Raw genomic sequence first — 21,454 nt, forward strand, 5'->3', positions numbered from 1 at the left:
TTTAAATATTGAAAAGAAGGACTAAACTCCTGCGTGCACCAATAACTCTCCTACCTGATCCTATCCTTTCTGACTCATGAAGCAGACAGGGATTTGAACAATGACAAGAACATTTATAAAAGTGACCTTAAAAAGCCTCAAATGCCGAATTCACCCCTTACAGAAGTTTAAAAGCAATACTTTATATTGCTTCCCTGGAGTGATTGCAAGAACAAGCAAATTAGAGTCATTACCAGTCTCAGGGGCATGTCATGTGCTGACAGGTTAAATAGTTGATGCTTTTTAACTGCTGGAAAGAGGAGAGTATGATTTATGAAAATATTTGATCTAATACAGGGACTACTTTAGGATCAATCATAAATCAAGGGCCACAGGTCACATGTTTAAATTATGATAAAGTGCTGAAAATAATGTATTTATACAAGGAGTTGTAGGGGTCTGGAACATGACAGAAATGTATTCAAAGCTAACTCTTGGAGTTTGGTCTTGTGTTTGTTACCTCTTCTATTGTGAAAAGTAACCCAATAAAACAAAGAAATTGGGGTAAATGTACAGTGATGTATTATAAAGAATAAACGCTTGGGAAATGGTGGTAAAGCAAAGTAAATACAAAACTGCCACAGAAACATGCTATGGTTACCTCATTAAGGAAGTCAACACAAAGAGCTGCTGGGGGTAAAAATCAACAGTATTGCTCATCAAACACAGTTAACTGTTGTTCAGATACGATCGTGGATCATACACAAGGCACTGAAATAAATGAGAAATCCAGCATACTCGGTTGTAAAGAAAAAATCTTGATCAGAGGTGTTCAAAATCTCATTCTAGAAGGATGATTCTTGTAACACGTATTGGTTTCTGAAATCCTGGGATACCTGGGAGAGATGGCGATTGAAATTGAATACTGTACCAATTTGTGTTGACCTGCTTAGGAATAACCACTATTTAACGGTGTACAAAATCTTTTTTATAGATACCTTTTTAATATTTCAAATAATCTTTCAAATAAAAAGAGATTTGCAGGATTCCCGCCCCACCCCCCGTCGATTAAAAAAAGAATCTTAAATAAAGATGATTCAGCACACTATCTAGAGGATTACTTGCAATTATTTCACAAAATACCTTCTTTCTCAGTCTAGAATGATGTTCTGCTTTGGGATTACCACAAATCTGGCTACTCCTTTTGCTTTACTCAAAGCCTGCCACAGAATCTTGACATTCAGTGAGATGCGGATTTAATGGCTCCTCAGCAGAACATCTGACCATATAAACTGGCGAGGAGGCGAGTCATAGTGGCCCTAAACAGAGTCATTCGATTATTCCTTGAAACATTACATGGTCACTTTAATAAGAAAAAGGTGGCTTTGGAGCATACTGGAGCACTCTTGTTCTGACCTTGTGGTGTGATTTTCCTGTTAAAGATGTTTCTCTGTCAGAAAATGGAGATAAAGGGTTTGTTCAGGACAAGATAATCATTAAAGGAAAAAGGCTATATTTATTTCTGGTATTAACATTGCGTTGCCCTTGTTGTTGCTGTATTGCATTCTTGGTGTCTACTTTTAATGATTAATGTATTTATTAAAAAAGAATTACATCTTTGCTGAAGTGCAAATGGAAGACTTGTCTCTGAAACGGTTGTGATGTGTTATGTAACAAGGGGAGCTCCCTCTCTCTCCCTATGCACGGTATAGCAATGAGTAAGTGATATTTGTTTCAAGTTTATTGGTTACTGCCTGGTTCCATCAGGAAAACCGCTGTTTGCCTCAGACAGTATGATCCAGGGGGGATGCTAGTTGGAATATTGGTTTTGTCATTAGCCAGCTCTGATTTGGATTCAGAGGATTGGGAGCTGGTCAAGCACCATAGATTGGTTTATAAATCAGCAAGGGTGTCCTTTGGCTCACTGAGCAACAATGATCTTTAAAGCTTGCCAGGGGCCTGGGAGACCACAGGGTTGTCAAAGGGAGCTGCGTCAGGCCTCCATTCTGCACTTTATATGTGTTCAGCGTAGCGTGGGCTTGCTGGGGGGAGAGTAGCATAGCAGCTTGACGGAGAACAACTCGTTTTCTCTACGTCTCTCCGGCACTGGTAACAGAGCTGTGGCGATAAGTTGAATAACAGTTGCTGCATTTAAAAAAAATTGAGGGTTATGAACAATCATTTTGGTGTCATGGCTGCCAAGGTTTGGGGATCGATTCTGGCCTCAGGTGCTAGTATTCGAGGACTAGTTAACAGGATTGGCTACTCTACAGCTTTCTCCGTTTGTTTGGGATGGGCTGGTAGTATGTACTAGTCCCACCTGGCCTGCTTTCATTCCTGGATACGCTCTGGCTTCAATGTAAACCCCTGTTGGGATAAGCAATTCGCTGATAATGCTTTGCTGTTGCTATTCCAAACTAAATCTAGAATTATTAGTTGGTAATAGTCCTTGGTGTTAGGGGTGGGAGGCAATTACGTCAAGTGAAAGGCAGCCCAACTGGACGGATATCAAGAACACAGAAGGTATGGAAACACAGGGAAGGAGCCTGAACACCCACAGTGTACGGGATTACAATCCAAAAAACAGGAGAAACAGCTGAGGTTCACTGACAAAACAAAATAAAAAGCCAAAACCCACAAGGCTAGACTGTCCTTTCCACTTTGATTCCAAGAAACCAAATGCGTACAGCCTGAGAACAATGAGGTCATGTATAACTGAACTGGGGGAAAGTACAATGAAGTAAAACAATCCCATTCATTTCAGTCTTAGTCAAATAAAAATCATATTTAAAAAAATCCAATCCACTGCATCTCAAAGGCACGCCGAGAACCCCCTCTCCACCACCACCACCATATATAATAACCCCACTCTGATGTTGCCACATAAAACAAGAGCTCAACCAATGAAATAAGTGCAGGGTCTTGTCTTTAATAGGACAGGACCAAATCAGGGGGTCAGAAGGCGCGTGGGTTAAGAGTGGTATTCGACTGCGGTGTCAGTAAGGCTAGCTGTAGTCCGCCACAGATGTGATCGTTTGACAGACTGTTTTATTCCTCTTATTGGTTCTCAGACGCCGCTTCACAGAGGCGCTACAGACAGCCAGCACACTGCAGCAAATTACTGTTTACACACACACACACACACACACACACACACACACACACACACACGTCTGTGGCAAAGGGTGTTTACAGAGACCAGAAAGCAAATGAAACAATCAAGTCAAGATGGCAAGGTAATTTTCTGTTACAATAGAGCTTAAAACGCAAAGCCCACATGTATCCAAATGATCAGTTTTAGCACGCATCCTGCAGCTTTAGCAAAACACCCAGCAGGTGTATCAGGAAGTGTTGCCTTGAGAGAGTCATTTGGCCTGCTGCAGTGTGCAACGTTCCAACATTTTTGGGTTGCAAATTGTAACAGCACCTTGTACAATAACATTCACAGAGCCTAAATTGTTCACTTGAGCATTGAAACATCAAAGCATATTTCTCTCAATCAGTCGCTTTCAGTTTTATAAAAAAAAAGTGTAGACAGCAGATAATTGTTCTTGAACAGTTTTTTTAAGGGTAAGGGGGTACTTCATTAAAATATCAGCTGGTGTTTTTCCTCCGGAAAATTAGTTTGTTCTAATACTTTGAGCTGCGTTTCAACTGTGAAGGTGTCATGCTGTGTTTATTTGCTCACATGAAGATTGCGCATTTCTTTTTAAAAAAGAAAAGGTACATGTGTCTGGTTATGAAACAAACAACTTGTTTGGTGATATGATCAAAGATGCCAATTGCTACTGAAAAACAATTGCAGAAGTGGTGTACATTTAAAATTTGCGTGCGCTTGCCAGCTGCCTAAGCTTCTTACTAGAGGAATCAAGGGGGAGATAAAGAATGCAAAATCAATGAAAGTGAAAACAAAATGTTCAGTGTTGGAGGACTGGAACGCATTTTGTGTTACACTCTTTACAAAAGTCAGTGGTAAACAAAAAATGCTATTGAAAACAGTGCCAGCTGGTGGCTATGAGGGATAAACAAACATTCCCTGTCAGAACATAAACAGATGGATGATACCAATATCAGAGCAAATTAAACCTACCCAAGACTCTTGTTTTGTCCTGTAATGTTGTTTTTGGTCTGTTTTACCCACTGAAGAGCTTTGAGGAGACTAATGTTTATAGTGCGCAGGGCTGCAAAGGAGACTCCCAGATTGCACTGCTCCTTACACTGCCGGCTTCAATTTCCCCCGACGAAAGAGAGCTGCATTATTACCATCGGAGACTTTAATGCCAGGTCTCCCCGGTCATCAGGAGGGAACAAGCTGCACTGCTTTTCATAGACGTATTGCAGGGGAATAATGGACTGGGAAATAGGACAGCTCTGAAGGCTGTGTCCTTTATTGAGCACAGAGAAAGAAAATTCTTAAGTAATAAAGAGGAAAAAAAAGCAGCGAGCATTTATGAAGTGAGTGGCGGCCACCATGGGACCCTCGGCTTTGACAGTCCATCTTTGAAAAAGAGTGTGTAATGTCTGTGCAAACCTTATCTTCCACTAAAATGTGCAATATAAAGATCCGAATAGCAGCTCTTGAACAGCTCCCAAATGTGCAGATAATACCTGGTATTTTAGGGACTCGGGTGCAATGTAGACGTTCCCAGCTGAAACCAGACAACTCCTCCATCACAATTGATCCACTGGCAAGGCTCAACCTCTCTTGTAATTTTATTATGACCTTCAGAAGAATTAATTTAAAGCCGTCTAATCCAAACACACACATCAAGTCAAAAATCAGGTTCTTACAGTAAATGGTCATCCTGATTAACTCGACAATTTACATTTATATGAGGTGCCACAATCTCATCTGAAGAGGCTTGGAGGACATTACTTGCGTTTACCCCCAAAAAAGATAGAAATGGAGAAAAAATTATAATTTGGAAATGCCTTCCTTGAATTTCATCTTAAATTCACAGTTAAAGTAATTAAATGGTGCAAATCAGTCTTTGCAATGATGAAAAAATCACCCTGGAGTGTATTCAACTTACATACATACATACATACATACATACATACATATGAATGTATGTATATCTTTAGATTTAAATATATACAGTCTATACATATTTTCGTTCAATTACCGTATTTAAATCTAACGATAAGAAAAAGCAATTATAATTTTTTGCTAGTAGGTTGATTAATATTCTACTTAAAGTGTTGTAAATTATGCTTGGTGGAAGGTTCTTGCAATTAAAATGGAGAAATGCAGCAGGCTGTTCAAACTCCCTTGGGTTCGCTGGTATACCTCTTTACTTATGGATCGGGAGATAAATTAAGAACAGTATGCCCTTGTCAAAAAGCATCAGTGTGTACTGGAGCACATGAAAAAGACGGGAAGAGCAGCGAGAAATGAATCCAGCTCTTAACTTGACAGGTAGAGCTGCAAACAGGAGAGGGAGTGATAGATAAGCCCCACGTATGCTGAGTAGCTATTGAATTAAACTAATTTATCCTTTAACATTTCGCCAAGCAAGAGCACTGATTTCATGGTGAATAGCAGTCATGAATTTATTGTCTTCCAATGAGTAGTGACATATTCCAAACATAATTAGCTGTCCAAGGCAATGACATGTATGGCATTCATTTCAAAGCTTTTATGACATGTGGACCAATCAGGTAGCTCTCTGCCAGATTACTCATTTTGTCTTGTGCTAAAAGCCCTAAATAGGTCCATGCGTGGTTCTGCTGGACAGTATACAGCTCTCCCAGGGATGGTGCAGGGCAGGAATTGTGTAAGACAGTAGTTCAGGTCAGGGTGTAGTGTAGATCAAAGAAAACTGTAGGCCTAATTCCCCACTGACCAATTTTTGATCTACCTACACATTTTATTTTTATGGACTCACTGGTTGAAGGTGAAACAATTTAATCTGTGGTTGGTTTGTTTATTAATGTTTTCTACCATAGGAGGAGGAGGACGTTTGCTATTAAACAACATGATATATCACATTAGAGCCCTCATAAAGATTGCAGTAGGCCAAATTAAACTATAACAGATGCCTCATTCCAGGCATGGCAGTAAATGTCAGAATGCAGTAGGATGTGTCGAACGACAGTGTAAAAGCAAAGTGCAGTAGAGGTCAGAGGTCAGTGTGTGGTACAGCATATCAGACAGGCTGCTGTACTCACAGGGGATGGTGCGCAGGTACAGGTTGTCCCGGATGACCTGCTGAAGTTTGTGGTCCAGGGAACCTTTCTGGAACTGCAGGCTGAGGTAATGGCGCAGATCCGTGTTCAGCACCTTCCCTGCAGACAGAGACAACAAACACAACCGTCACACTCCAGTCTCAAACCCAGTGCCAGGATGGCCAAAAGCCATCTGTTTTTTATACCAACAAGAGTTCAGAATGACAATCAATTTTGTTAAATCGATCGATAAGTCATAATTAACATTAAAGGTCTTTTACAGTTCATGGTTTAAAAGATTATTTTGAGTCAATGCAGATTGAGCAGTCTGTAAGAGAAGAATTGAATTAATTTGGTTTTTCCAGCTAATTAAACTCAAGTTCAGGAGGAACAAATGTTAGAGGACACTGCAGCTCTGGGATTTGAGTTTATGAGCCCAGTTTAAATTATAGCCCCCCCCCCCCGCCACCTCCTGGCAATACAGGTTTCCACCTCAGTCTTATTCAGCGAAAGACAGTCAACCACACAACACAAGAGCACAACACAGAGCAGGGCGGTAGACATTGACAGTTGTACTTATCCCACACTCAATGTGAAGTCATTCGATTTGCTTTATCATCTGAATTTCCAAAGCCGATCATTTTATTTCCAGCTAATCTCCTGTCAGAAAGGGTTTATTGTGACTGCAAAAGACTACAATCGTCATACTGAGACTTTGGGGGCAGCCAAGATTCCTTTCACAATTTTAATATATATATATATACACACTCCTACAAACAGATTTGTCTCCAGCTGGTAGCATTTATAGTGCCGAGATCTTCCAACCAGGGGAATACATGCTTTCAGACAACGCCAAACAAAGGTTAGTGAATGTATATGCATATTATATATATACACTCACCTAAAGGATTATTAGGAACACCTGTTCAATTTCTCATTAATGCAATTATCTAACCAACCAATCACATGGCAGTTGCTTCAATGCATTTAGGGGTGTGGTCCTGGTCAAGACAATCTCCTGAACTCCAAACTGAATGTCTGAATGGGAAAGAAAGGTGATTTAAGCAATTTTGAGCGTGGCATGGTTGTTGGTGCCAGACGGGCCGGTCTGAGTATTTCACAATCTGCTCAGTTACTGGGATTTTCACGCACAACCATTTCTAGGGTTTACAAAGAATGGTGTGAAAAGGGAAAAACATCCAGTATGCGGCAGTCCTGTGGGCGAAAATGCCTTGTTGATGCTAGAGGTCAGAGGAGAATGGGCCGACTGATTCAAGCTGATAGAAGAGCAACTTTGACTGAAATAACCACTCGTTACAACCGAGGTATGCAGCAAAGCATTTGTGAAGCCACAACACGCACAACCTTGAGGCGGATGGGCTACAACAGCAGAAGACCCCACCGGGTACCACTCATCTCCACTACAAATAGGAAAAAGAGGCTTCAATTTGCACAAGCTCACCAAAATTGGACAGTTGAAGACTGGAAAAATGTTGCCTGGTCTGATGAGTCTCGATTTCTGTTGAGACATTCAGATGGTAGAGTCAGAATTTGGCGTAAACAGAATGAGAACATGGATCCATCATGCCTTGTTACCACTGTGCAGGCTGGTGGTGGTGATGTAATGGTGTGGGGGATGTTTTCTTGGCACACTTTAGGCCCCTTAGTGCCAATTGGGCATCGTTTAAATGCCACGGCCTACCTGAGCATTGTTTCTGACCATGTCCATCCCTTTATGACCACCATGTACCCATCCTCTGATGGCTACTTCCAGCAGGATAATGCACCATGTCACAAAGGTCGAATCATTTCAAATTGGTTTCTTGAACATGACAATGAGTTCACTGTACTAAACTGGCCCCCACAGTCACCAGATCTCAACCCAATAGAGCGTCTTTGGGATGTGGTGGAACGGGAGCTTCGTGCCCTGGATGTGCATCCCACAAATCTCCATCAACTGCAAGATGCTATCCTATCAATATGGGCCAACATTTCTAAAGAATGCTTTCAGCACCTTGTTGAATCAATGCCACATAGAATTAAGGCAGTTCTGAAGGCGAAAGGGGGTCAAACACAGTATTAGTATGGTGTTCCTAATAATCCTTTAGGTGAGTGTATATATATATATATATATATATATATATATATATATATATATATATATATATATATATATATATATATATATATATATATATATGCGTGTGTTTGTGTGTGTGTATATGTTACAGCTGCTATATTAAGCTGGATTCATGACATATTGCATTCATTTATATTTGACTGCATACATCTCTAATTAAATAAACACTTTTTTTTTTAATTGGGAAAAGAATATAAGAACTATGATGACAGTTATAATGAAACCATTTTTTTTTATTTTTTTTAAAGAAACTTATTTATTGCAACTTATTGCAAATGTGTATGTGCATAGACTACTATTGAACCCTGATGTTTTTGAGTGGAACATGTATAAAAAGTATCAAATCTGGTTTGAAACATTTGCTTGTGTGTGTGCGTTCTCTTTTTAATATAGACCTACACTGTGTTGCTTTAAAACAATCTGAATGAGCCTTCTTAAATGTGTATGTGTCACTACAAGCAAAATGTCACACTGGGTTCAACCACAAAAGGAAGCAGTCTAATGAAAATGGGATTCCCACAGAGACACAGATAAGCCAGGTGACTTAGCACTTTACATTGGAAAAACAAAATTACATAGCAGAGTGTAGAAAAGCAAAGTGAAATCACGGTAAAGCAGGCTGAGGTACAGTGAAACGTGATAGAAAGCATGGAAAACTATAACAAAATAGAGTAAATGCATGGTCAATGGATAAATCATGGGAAAACTGCCCAACTATGTGCAAATTTACTGTAATAAGCTTTCACAAGGATATTTACTCCAAGGAGTTCTGGACGCAGCTGGATGAAGTATGACAATTTCAGTGGGACAATCCCAGTCATCCGTTGGCCTCGTCGGTTGCACAAGGTAATGGCTGTGCCAAGGCAGAGAGTGACAATGAGGCGGAAAGTACTGGAACATTTTATAGGCTGGCCCCGAGATCAGAAGGCCATGCAGAATTACTGGCTTCTTTTGTATCCATGAAAAGGTTATTAGAAACTATAGTAAATTACCCTTTGTGTGGAACACAGCCCACACAAAGCATGCCACTGTTTGGGGACAAAGGGGACCAACAACTTCCTTGAATCCATCACATCTCACATTAAGCTTCAGTTTAAACCACTCGTGCAATTTGAATTTTCCCACATTATGTAGAATACATGAGACCTGCTCCCAACAAACTCCCTGGGAATCCACTTCTGATGCTATTACTATAAACCCTTTGCAGATAGGAGTTCCGGACGAGTTTGTCCCTGACAATATAAATACTTAATTGTTATTTTTCTTCGGTTCAAGAGCACCAACCCCCCCTATCCCTCCACACAGTGTAGTCTTTGTGACCCTCATGTCAGGTACTGTTAGGGAGGTTGTCATATTATTCGCTAACCACAATCTGCATCTTGCAAATATAACCGAGCTATTGTATCACCGGGCCACTCGTCTGACAGAGGGATACAATACAATCTATTGTACCCTGTCATCTCCACATTAGAGCATTTTTGCTGAGGCTCAGTGAGCTGTGAAAATGAACATCCTTCAATGGAGCAGTGGCGCTCCCAGGAAGGAAACTACGGACACTTTACTGTTCTCTCCCTTTTTCCTCTCTCTCTCTCGGTTTCTCTCTCTTGTATGCAAGTAAAATCCCAGAGGCATCCTGAAGAAAAGTAACTCGGAGATTACACAAGGATTCGCATCTTAACCCACCCCCAGCTCTCCCCCTCTCTCCCTTCTTAACCCCCACACACTCCTACCCCCCCCCCTCCCTCTCTCCCTCAGACCGAGGCATTTTACCAAAGAAAAAGGAGTTAAGCCACAAGGAAAGGTCATCCAAATGGGGTTTCGCTGCTTTGGCTCTGCCTATCAATAATAAAAAGCCCTTTACATTTTTATTTCAGCACAAATAATGAAATTAAAGAGGAATGCGTCTCCAGCGCTCCCCAAGGGAGGGCCGAGAAGCACAGCCCTGTTCAGTTAAATAAACATCTCGGCCAGGACGGCTGAATGTACACTAATTCCCATCTGTTTAAGCAGCAATAAGGCTGAGGGAAAAAACTGAGCAGCTTTAGCAGTGTGCCTGCAAACATTCATCATCCCCAGCTGCAGAAAAATATAAAGGCAGCTCTTCCACACCTACGACTGTCCTGTAGCAAAGAAAAACACTGTCAAAACAGGAGCCGTGAAACTTTAATGTGATCCGGTACAATCTGTAACGCAAATTGTAGAAAAGCAGAGTTAGAAGAGGGGGTGGGAGTGAACACAGGATTTGGTCAATAATAATGTTTTGATTTTTCTTAAATTTTAAAAGGGAGATATTGAGGCCAGACCTAGACTTTCTGCTTTATTGATGCCTTCAGTAAATGCCTGCAGATTACAGTGAGGTAAAAAAGTATTTGATCCCCTGCTTATTTTGTACGTATTTTGTACGATTGTAAAATCAATTTATAACTTTTTTGAAATGTGTTTTTCTGGATTTTTTTGTTGTTATTCTGTCTCACTGTTAAAATACACCTACCATTAAAATTATACACTGATCATTTCTTTGTCAGTGGGCAAATGTACAAAATCAGCAGGGGATCAAATACTTTTTCCCCTCACTGTATGTTATTGGGACTAATTAAGCTAATCATTGTTTCAATTAAGTAATTGGATTGATCAAAATGGCAGATGTACTATATAAACCCCTTTCTGCAGTAGCAACACCTTATGCTAACAATTGTTGTGAAGTGTGAGTACACGTCAGTGATCGGCCAGAGATTAGCCTGACGTTTCTGGCCCAGTTAAACAACTTCAAGTACTTCAAGTCAGGGATACAATACGCAGTAAACTATATTAAGTTTCTTCAGAATTCTCTAACTCTCAATGTTGTCATTTCCAATGTCAAATTGTTTTGTGATCATATCATGACAGACTGAATTATAGGCACAATACGTCTTAAGCCTTAAACTCTGTGCTTGCAGGTGGTTGTTTGTTTGTTGTTGATGTGGCAGTCATGCAATATCCAAATATAGAAAAAGCTCCTTGTGCTTTAACATACAGGGGAAAGATTTCAAATCCCCAGAGTGCACTCTCAGTCCCCACAAAGTCAAAAACCGGCATGTTGTTTATACTTTGGTTTCCTCACTGGAGCATTAAATATGTTTGCAGAGTCTGTTGTTTCGGCTTTTGTTGTCTAATGAATGTACCTGAAAGAAAAAACAAAACAAAACAAGAAAAACCCAACTGCGATACATTTGCCTTCCTTTTTGTTTTGTCTCTTGATTGTTTTCTCATATCAGCTTTCTAATTAACAGATTGTCTGGGTGTCTCAACACCTAAGACTAATTTGCACTTCCATTTTCATCTCATTATTGGTTGCTGTTGATATTGGCACAGAGGTGACAGACACACTGAATCTTAGCATCAATGGAACCACGTTTCCTTTTTCTTTTTAAAGAAGCAGAAAATGCCCTGTTCCCTGAGAGAAAGAGAGAGGGAACAATTCATCGGATTCACGGAACCGTACAAAATTTTAAGATGAAATTTAATTAGAAAAAATGTTCTCCGTGAAGTCTATTAAGAAAATATGTAAATAATAGAATAGGGTGATCAAGATACAGTAATAACAGATTTGTCTTCCTCAAAATGTTATAGGGTCACAATGACATTATTTTATTTTCCCCCCCACCCTTTTAAAGTGATCATTTATTTCAAAGTCACTGCAATGATATCTGACACTTTCTCAGACTAAAGGTCAATACAGAGTGTTTCTGCAAAGGTTCATGCAGGACATTTCCTTATTCAGACATCTCTCAGTCTGTATTTAGATCATCTTGTATTTAGATATGTTCTCCATATGAGAACATGAGAACAAAAAGTAAATACCATCTTAGTGGTCTGGTTGCTTGTAGCTCAGTGAAAATAGCATTTTCTTCTAGGCATATTACGTATTCTCCTTACATTCTGGAAAGGTTGAGAAATGCTGATTTCTGTGCAAATTTTAAACAGCAGCTTTCGTGTAGCAACACGATAAGTCGCTTCACAGTGAAACACATATATTATAACACTAACAGCAGACCAGACTTCAGAGTGCTCGATATGCAAGATCTGCCATGAGCTGGAAGATGAGTAACCGAACAGAACAGATTCCCTCCCAAAGTCCTCTGCCTGGCACTGGAGACCGGACTATTCCAGAGGCTAGCGAACGCAAACAGCATGAAGGTGTTTACAGATATACAGGAGCAAACAATAGGTTTCATTTTAGCCAGAATTCCATAGGAAGTCAGTGCAACGCTACTATAACCATATCAATATGCTCGAAAGTTTTTGTTTTAGAGAATAACATGCCAGCTGGGTTTTGAACATCAATGTGTTTAGATACACCAGCAAGCACAGCAGTTAAATGTTAAAACCTACAAAGCACAAATGCCTGGGGAAGACGTGAACGGATATGAGCCATGTTACAAAGGGGGAAAAAGCATCACTTAACACTGTGAACATCTACTGCATGTCAGAGAAGTTAATTCCAAGAGACCCACCAGTATTGAGAGCGCATCACCGGGGGTGCCCTCCCCCGATCCCCATCGACTCTGGCTTGTCTAAATCCCATTTCCACTCCTCAATGTGATCACACGATTCACTTACTAAAGATGTATTGTGCCTGCAGGTGTTTGTTCATGTGCCGAGCTCTACAAGCCCACAAGTACAAGTGATCAGCTTCTGCCACCCTGAGCGACAGATGGCTACACTTTGGATGGGTAGTTATGCTGTGAAAACAAGCAGCACCTTAAAATCACTCCTATTCTTCAAAGACTACACTTCTCTTCTACAGAAGTAAGTCCAGATTGTGTTTTTTGTGGAGATCTCATGGCTTCCCAAGTAATCTTGCCATATTTCTAATGAAACAATTTCCTTCCCCATATGAGGAAAACTTAGCTTATTTGTGAATATTGGCGACATTACAAAAGAGGAGGAAACTAAACAGCCCCGCTAACTACACCAATCTTTTTAATGGTAACACATAAATCATTTAAATGAGAGCCTGGGCTTATATTAGGCGATGAAGAATGAATGCTAAAGAGACCGGGCAGCGCTATGGACATGCTGTAGGATCGCTGAGCCTTTGCTTCCCCCCCTCCACACACAACACAACATATCACATCACAGCACCAACCCAGTCCCCAGGTTTCCTCTCAATTATTCATAGATTCCACTACCGCACTCCCCCCGCCCCCACCCCCACCCCCACCCCCACCCCCACGTCTCTCTTCCTCTCTTTTTTAATCGGAGCATCAACATAAAAAGATGATACAATGCTGAAGAACAGAAGATAAATCTATGGAGATCACCTGCCTGCTTCATACTGTGCCTTAAAATTCCTTCGCTGAATGTTTCATGCAGCACACCAAGATAAAAGGGACACTTCATACTGCACCTTCCATTTCATTAAGCCCTTATTATATTGTGCAGTTCCCTCAGAAAAGTTTAACTGTTTCTCAACTGATACGATGTTGTATAACCACTCCTGACGGAAGCATGCCAAATTCAATTCAGCCACCCCAGAACATCTGGAGACGTGGAGCTTTCCCCGACCAAACACTTCAAGAGTAAAGAGGGAAAAAAAAAAAAGAGGCAGGCATTAATACGAATGCATTTCATCTCCAAAATCATGTTTTCATTTTCAGTTTGAACTCTCCAATATGTCTTCAAAAATTCTCTTTATGTCATCGGGAAAAAGTCAGCAACTAAGCGCTTTATTTATAGATCTAATGCAGCACTTTTTAAAATTCGAACTGTGTGATATTTGTAAATTAACACTTTACCTAATATTCAATTTGTGAGAAGACAGTTTTGTAACCTCCACCCCATGGAATGTGCTGGCCAGAAAATAAAGGATAGATTAACTTTATAACGTGCAATTTGCAGAGGCAACTAAAATTTGATTTGTCTTAATAGCTCACAAAGAAAAGCATCTCTCAGGCCTGGAGCGAATGGTGATCCAGAGCAGTAGGCACGCTGCCGGAGGTGCAGTGTGGCGAGATAACCTAAAGGGGGCAGAGGGCACTACCAAGGATGATTGGGAAGTGGATGTTTACCGTCTTTTCAAGAGCAAAGTGCTACACTGAACTGTGATTCTGAAATACACAGATTTGTTAGTTTATGTATTTATCGCATTTCATATTATTAGAAGGCTTGAGAGTGCAATGCTGTCTGACTGAATGACTCACACGGTGCCTTCAGAAATGCCACTTTATTGAATGCGTGCAGTTTCATTGTTGAATGAGCGCTTCAGCCAGCCAAAAAAACAAAACAAAAACCTTACTGGAGGCTACAAACTGAAGTGGAGCAGAGGGAGGCTGACAAAATGGTTGAAGTCCTTGTCTTTTCCCTTGTCCTTATCTCTGAATATGGGCATCTGTAGAGCACTGCAGATGCAACACATTGGGGGATCCTTTAGCTGGTCCAGGTTAAATCCTCTGCAACTTTCAATTTTCAAAGTAAAAACTCTCATTCAATAATCTGGACTGGGCACGTTGCACAAAAAAAAAAAAACACAGCTGGGAGATTCTATTACAACCTGTGGCATCTACTGCCCCATTGTACCATCTCTCAGTAAAATGTTGCATCAAAATCTGAATGAACTGGACCTGTATTACTTAGCTTATTTAAAGACCAGCAAACCCAGACAGCAATAAGAACACCTTTAAGTGCAATGAAATAAAATAATAGGGTGACAGTTGGCCGCCTCAAAATCCCAGAGAGAGCAGATTGGGAGTACAAACGCTAAAATTGAAAGAGGGAAAATGGCAAAGGCCTCGTTTCTAAAACAGTCTGTCTTTGAAGTGCTTCTATTGCTCTTGTCCTTCAAATAATAAAGACATAGCAGGGACACCAGAGGTGAGAGAGTTTTCTTTAAATATAGGCTAAAGTGTACAATCTGAGACCAGCAGACTATGCATTCATATCTGAATGTCATTCTCTAAGGAAGCAACAAGCTTGCAAAAGGGTATTCAAAACTGAGCGCAGTAACTACAGATCACTTAGTCATACTTTTAAAACTCATACAGTTATGGAAACATGAATTATAGTTACGAGTAGTACAAATCAATAGTCAGCATGAATTTGTGTGGCTAGTTGGATTTCTATGGAAAAAATAACAATGGCAATGAATACCAATTACATTTATCATATGAAATATTTAGATGTCCAAGAGGCTTTTCATAAAGATAAAAGATTAATTCTCCAATTGAAAATGGCAGGAATCCAACGGGTCGGAGTGAAGCACTTATTAAATCTCTTATCTTCTAATGGAGGTCCCTGCTGCTGCAAAGCAAACAAGTGTTGTACAATCTCATTAATAAGTCAATGAAACAATTCAGCAAAAATGACTTCCCTTTTTTCAGTTTTATAAATTACGAGGGTAAAAACAGCCCAGCTCACTGATTGGGCAGCCTAGCTGGGAACTTGTCAAGGCAGGCATTTATTTATTTTTTCGGCCTTACATCGATCGCTGAGAGAAGTGCTTCAGCAGGCTGGCAGTGGCAGGGATGGCAACTGAACCAGCTCCATCATCACAGCGCTCAGACATCACACGGTGAGCGTCTGAAAGAGCAGCAGCAGCAGACAGGCGATGGAAGAGAGCTCTCTCCCAGATACCAGAATGATTCCAAAGATAACAAAAATATGACTGCCGTTGTGCATTAAAGGGTCAAAAGAGCATACTCCATCGCTGAGCAGTCACAGGGTGCAGAAACTATTGCATCAGTTGTTGCGATTGATTGTTTTGTTGTATTTTCAGAGATTCTTTAGTGCTTGACTATTTGTTGCCCGCCTTCGAGAAAATTGCACTTGTAATTGTAATTGCTTAAATGCTGCAAACAGTGAGTTATGGAAAAGACCAATCAATTGAAAATGTTATACGTTGAAATGGTTTTGAAAAAAGGCTGGCAGTTTGTTTTCGTTTTTTAATATGGAGCCGGGGATATTTTGCACCAGGCAAAAAATAATTGAACGGGAGTCCTTTTAATGGATATGCATGCACGATTAGAGAGCAGGTCAACAGTATATGTTAAGCTGAATTGGACTCTCATACCCATGCCAGAGACCGGACTATTTGTAGAAATTAACTTACAGAAATGCTTCCACCAGAAATTGTTCTTTTTCACAGAAAAGTGACTTTTAAGGTCTGCATAGCAAAAGGGACATATGTAATAGGTTAAAAATAGAAGACGGACATAACAATTTGACGGAAATCTATGGTGCTTCTGCAAATAACCCAGCAAAGATCATGGTCTAATGGAAGCAGGGAACTATGAAATATTAAATGCCTGCAAGGTGACTGGGGCAGTCACTTTACTTAGGGCTTCAGTGGTGCTCCAACAGAGATGACGTTCAGATGTGCGAATGACAGATGCAGTATAGAGTTACCGTCCTCCAGAACTGAGCACATTTCACTTTATTTACTTCAGAGAGGAGAAAAGGAAACAGAAAGGACTGTAATCTAATGAAGTTGTCTCCAGGCCTGGACAGAGAGCTTTGTGCTCTGGAGCTATTTAAACATGTTTGTGTGTTTGTATGTGTGTGTGGCTGGAGATGTTGCCTGTGGGAGAAAGCTGACTTACAGGTACTGTGTTTATCTTCATCTTGTCAAGGTTGAGCATGTATCCTCGGTAGAGCCTGCAGGAGTCAAAGTGCTGTTCATGGGCCAGAAACCTCTTTATCTCATACTGGGGGAAGATCAAAAAAAACTCTTCAGAGATTGAAAACCTTTGAAAGTATCCTCCACTAATTGCTGCCTCCCCTGAGTTATTGGCCACTTAGTCATCCTCATAGCAGCATTTTAAATACTACCCTACACGCAACAAGAATTGTCATTTTTCGGGGGAGAAAACACAACAACAATTTAATGCAGCAGACCTGAAAAATCAATGACTAATTCCTGTACTTCACTTCACTGTAAGATTAATCTACACATTACCACTAATATATTTAAAGTATAAGGGAATCTAATTCTAAATCTATGAAAATCCAGTACCGCATGAGAAGGGGTAAAAATGAAGCTCTGATTAAGTAAAACCATTTATACTTTAATAATTTTTCTTTTTTAAATATCCACACAAAAAAAATGCTTTTTTGTTTTTTGGAAGACAATGATAAATTTTATTAGGTGTGAGTGAAGTATGCAAGAATTCATACCAGCTCTACAAGATAATCCTTTCTGCCCTGAAATATTTCAAAACAGGATTAGCGCTTAAGAAAAGCTGAAGGACTGAACATGCCGGAGAAGGAAATTTCTCTGGAAAAGCCCCGAGACGATCCGAACACAGGATTGAGCCGACGGAGGAGAGCCAGAAAAAAAAAAAAACACAAAGCTCAGAAGGTGCCGCCTCCCTTCATATTACTACAGAATGGAAATCTTAAAATGCACATATTTAGGACAGACTCAGCCCCACAGATAAGCAGCAGCAGACTTGAGAGGTCCTCCGCTCCACCACGCTTTCAATGTCTGCTTCCCATTAAAGAAGGCATCACCTATCAATTTGTAGCGAGTGCCGTATTAACTGTAAGAAGCTGTAAATGTCCTACATGTTTTCCAAGCCGCTCTCTCCCCTGGTCTAATACTCCAGTGCTGCATCATTTATGAGGTTTACAAAAGCAGTGTGCTGTGTGTTACATCATTGCTAAATGTGTTGCAAATAAAATATGCATAATACAAGACCCAATACAGAGGGATGGCCCTGCTCTGGACTATAAGCTCTGAGCTCTCAGCACTGGGATCAGCAGGCGTGTTGGTTTCAGAGTCCTAATCCCCCCAGTGTTTACCCTTTTAGCCTGGCCCCAAAACAGCTTTTTCCCCCAACATCATAGGGTGTGTATCCAGTTAGCAATCTGTAGCAATCGCTTTGATTTTAATGTGTTGAGTGTCTGTGCCCATCTGGTCCCCATTTCAGGACCCAACTGGCATAGAGGGATGGCGCAGACCGATAAACAAAGAAGCAAGGCAATGCAGTGTCCACGCCTCCAGCTTTACATCTGAAATATTCAGGGAGAAAAGGTCAATGCTTTTCTTCCAGCCACATTTTATTTACTTGACCTTCTCGTCAGAAATGCCAGCAAAATGCACAATGTTTTTGTCTGGGGAAATTATGTTTTAATTTATGCTTTGAAATGCTATATCAAGACTACAAAAAAAAAAAAAAAAAAAGTTTCTACTTGGCTCCAATTGCATTTCATCATTATATAATAATAGCATGCAGCAAAGCATCTGCATAACGCCACAAGTACAATGGCCCGTAGGAGAAAGCATTGGCAAACATTATTTGGCACACTGGCATTGTGGCATTGTGAAGAGCTTACGGTTATTAACTGATATAATGTTTCAATACAAGCCAAGCAGCAAGACAGAAACTTTCTGGTTTTATTCTATGTCGTCTTGATATAGCATGTAAGGCATAAATAAATAAAACATAATTGTGCCTACTACAAGCAAACACAGAAAAAGAAAGCTCAGATCGATGCCAATCTGTATTTTTGATTTGTGATACAAGACAAATCCAGTTTTCCCAGGTGAGTGTGCAGTCTGCTAAACTGACACCTGCAAAGCTACCTAAACTCGATACACCTGCATTAACACTCCTCCACCACAGAATAAAACACACAGATAACGAATTTCTCCGGTTTACATCAACAGAGAGATTAGACAGGTTACACTGATTAGAAAACAGGAAGCACTGACTGATGGACTGACAGTTAAATAATGCAAGACAGCCCAATGCAGGCAGAGATGGGTATCTTATGGCAGGGATATCGAGTTCATTTCTTCGCTCTCGCCACGCTGTGGAAGACAGGAAAGGCCGGCCTTGTATGGAATGCGCAGAATGTCTGTGTTATTCTCAGAATTCATCTCTACTGAACCAGACAGGTCCTAATTAACCCTGACTTGCAGAGAGATGATCCAATGTGACAGCTGACCCTTCTGAGATTCTGCAACTGATTCACAAAGCTTTACCTAACGCAGGCACGGTCTTCTCACATCTTCTCAGTTTAAACATTCCAGACCAGTACACACATAAAATAAATAAATAAACCCCTAAACAACAGTATACTTAATAGACCATATAAAGGCTGTTTCTGAAAGTATTGCATTGCATCTGTAGCTTCATCATTTCCTGTCTCACAGGCTGCATATCTATTCCAGACCCCTGTCATATAAAAATGAGCAAATGTATCCGTTTTCCTAAGCAGTCCCCATACTCAGATAATACCAAACAGCCATCTGCATGACTGTCCAGGCAATGGATGACACACAAGGCCAAGACTGCACATCACGGCTGTGTTAAGAGATGGCTCCATTTTTTCTTGCTTGGATTGATGTTGCACCCATATTATCTTTATGAATAAGCTGCTCATTAAGGCCAGACTGTGAATTCCCAATGTAATCTGATCTTAGATAAGTGTACCTGAACCGTTTAACATTTCCAAGGAAACGGGTGAGACTCCCAGTTTGATCCATTTCATAGTTTATGAGCTGCAGGTTTTCATTAAAGCAAACGCCAGATGCTGGATATTTCAAGCTTGTCAGAAAGAGTAAATCTGCACAGACACAAACTTCACATTAAAATAATAATGCATTGGTTTCCTCCATTGCTGCAATACCATTACAACATATTGCTTTTCTGCTTCTTCACTAACTTTGTATGAGAGTCTCTGTAGCTAGTGTAGAATTAGGGATCTAGACTGCTGTTAGGGTTGTGGGGGACACTGCCATTGTCAATCAAAGTATCAAATAGCTCCAGTAAAAACTTACCTGTAATGGGTAACTATGTAAAAATAAGGTGATGTAATGTAACAATCATGGATACAAGCACCTAATAATAAAACCTGCTGTTATCAATATATTAACTGCATTTTTAACAAAAGGATTATTTCATGCAACATTACCATTGATTCTTGAAAAGCTGCAAAAAAAAAAATCTGTATCACTGTCATGCTCAATAACTTAACTCAAATAAGTTTGTTTTTTTGTTTCCATATTTCAGGATGCCAAAAATGCAGTTTTGAAAACCTACTGCAAAGTGAGGCCAGTGGTATCTATAGCACGATCCCTCTACCCCAGAGCAATGAAAAAGTGATGTGCCAGTATACTGTACTGTAGAATAACTGTGTGTGTGTGTGTGTGTGTGTGTGTGTGTGTGTATATATATATATATATTAACGACCTTCAGAAAAGCATGTACAAATAATTTTCTATTTCATTGTGTAGTCAGGCAATTCAAGATATTATCATACTACTTCATAAAACATCACGCAGGCATTAACTGCGAAAGCCCTTGAAATCCAAGCAACAGCCTGAATACAAAAATCGCAGCAAAACAGCAGGCGTATAACATTAGTGTGGTCAGTCCTTCAGACTGCGCTCCAGGTGATAAACGCATGCCCAACGGCCTCTTTACTCGCCACTGTGGCAGTGAAAAGGTTAACTCCACCCAGGACTGGAGGCCAGCAGTGACCTTGGCGTCCAGCACAGACCTTTTCATACCAAGCTCCACTGCTCTGCAATCGCTGGCCCTGCACTGGGCTGACATTTAATAAGAGTCTTAATTATCACGCCTGATGCCTATTGAGTGATGTCTGTAATTGTACAGAAGCTGGAACGCTTATCGGTCACCAGAATGCTTTGTGTGTGTGTGTGTGTGGCATGAGGGAGGCGGCAGTTTATGAAATGTAAGCAAGTCACTCAGCCCTTTGGGAACGTGCTGCGGAGGCCAGGCCTGAGCGAGAGGATTTCACTTTCTGCCCTCTTCTTCATTAATCATAACACTTGCAGTTAAATTGAGTAGTGTGAGACATATAGGAGTCCCACAGTCCTACGCAAAAATGCCTCAGGCAAATCAAAAACACTGTCTGAAAGGGCAGCCATATTTGTAAAGCATTCACTAGCACACAAAGCTTAACCTAAATCCTTTTCTTCATTAAGGGACGCTTTTCATCGTCAAACAATCCCAAAGGAGTACGGTCCGGGGCGAACTACGTTTCTTGCCAAGAAAATATTTATGCCATGGAACATGTAGAACAGCAGCTGTAAATGGTTACACATATGGCCTAATTTGATCATTGTTATTAAGGACTTTGATTGTGTTAAATACAATGTATGTGATAGTTTCCACAAAGGATTTCTGGAAACATAAGTTACAGTAGCATGTGCAATACATG

General features: G+C 40.4%; 1 protein-coding gene across 2 annotated transcripts in view; it reads right to left on the reverse strand.

Annotated features, from left to right (window-relative positions):
* Positions 1-21,454, reverse strand: part of magi3a (membrane associated guanylate kinase, WW and PDZ domain containing 3a) — a 133,738-nt gene that overhangs the window by 44,225 nt on the left and 68,059 nt on the right. For both annotated transcript variants that reach the window (XM_066703610.1, XM_066703612.1), the window contains exon 2: positions 6,151-6,267. In XM_066703610.1, the coding sequence (XP_066559707.1) occupies positions 6,151-6,267 (117 nt within the window). The remainder of the gene's footprint in view (positions 1-6,150; positions 6,268-21,454) is intronic.

This window comes from Amia ocellicauda, chromosome 5, assembly GCF_036373705.1.
Source record: "Amia ocellicauda isolate fAmiCal2 chromosome 5, fAmiCal2.hap1, whole genome shotgun sequence".
Taxonomy (NCBI): Eukaryota; Metazoa; Chordata; class Actinopteri; order Amiiformes; family Amiidae; genus Amia; species Amia ocellicauda.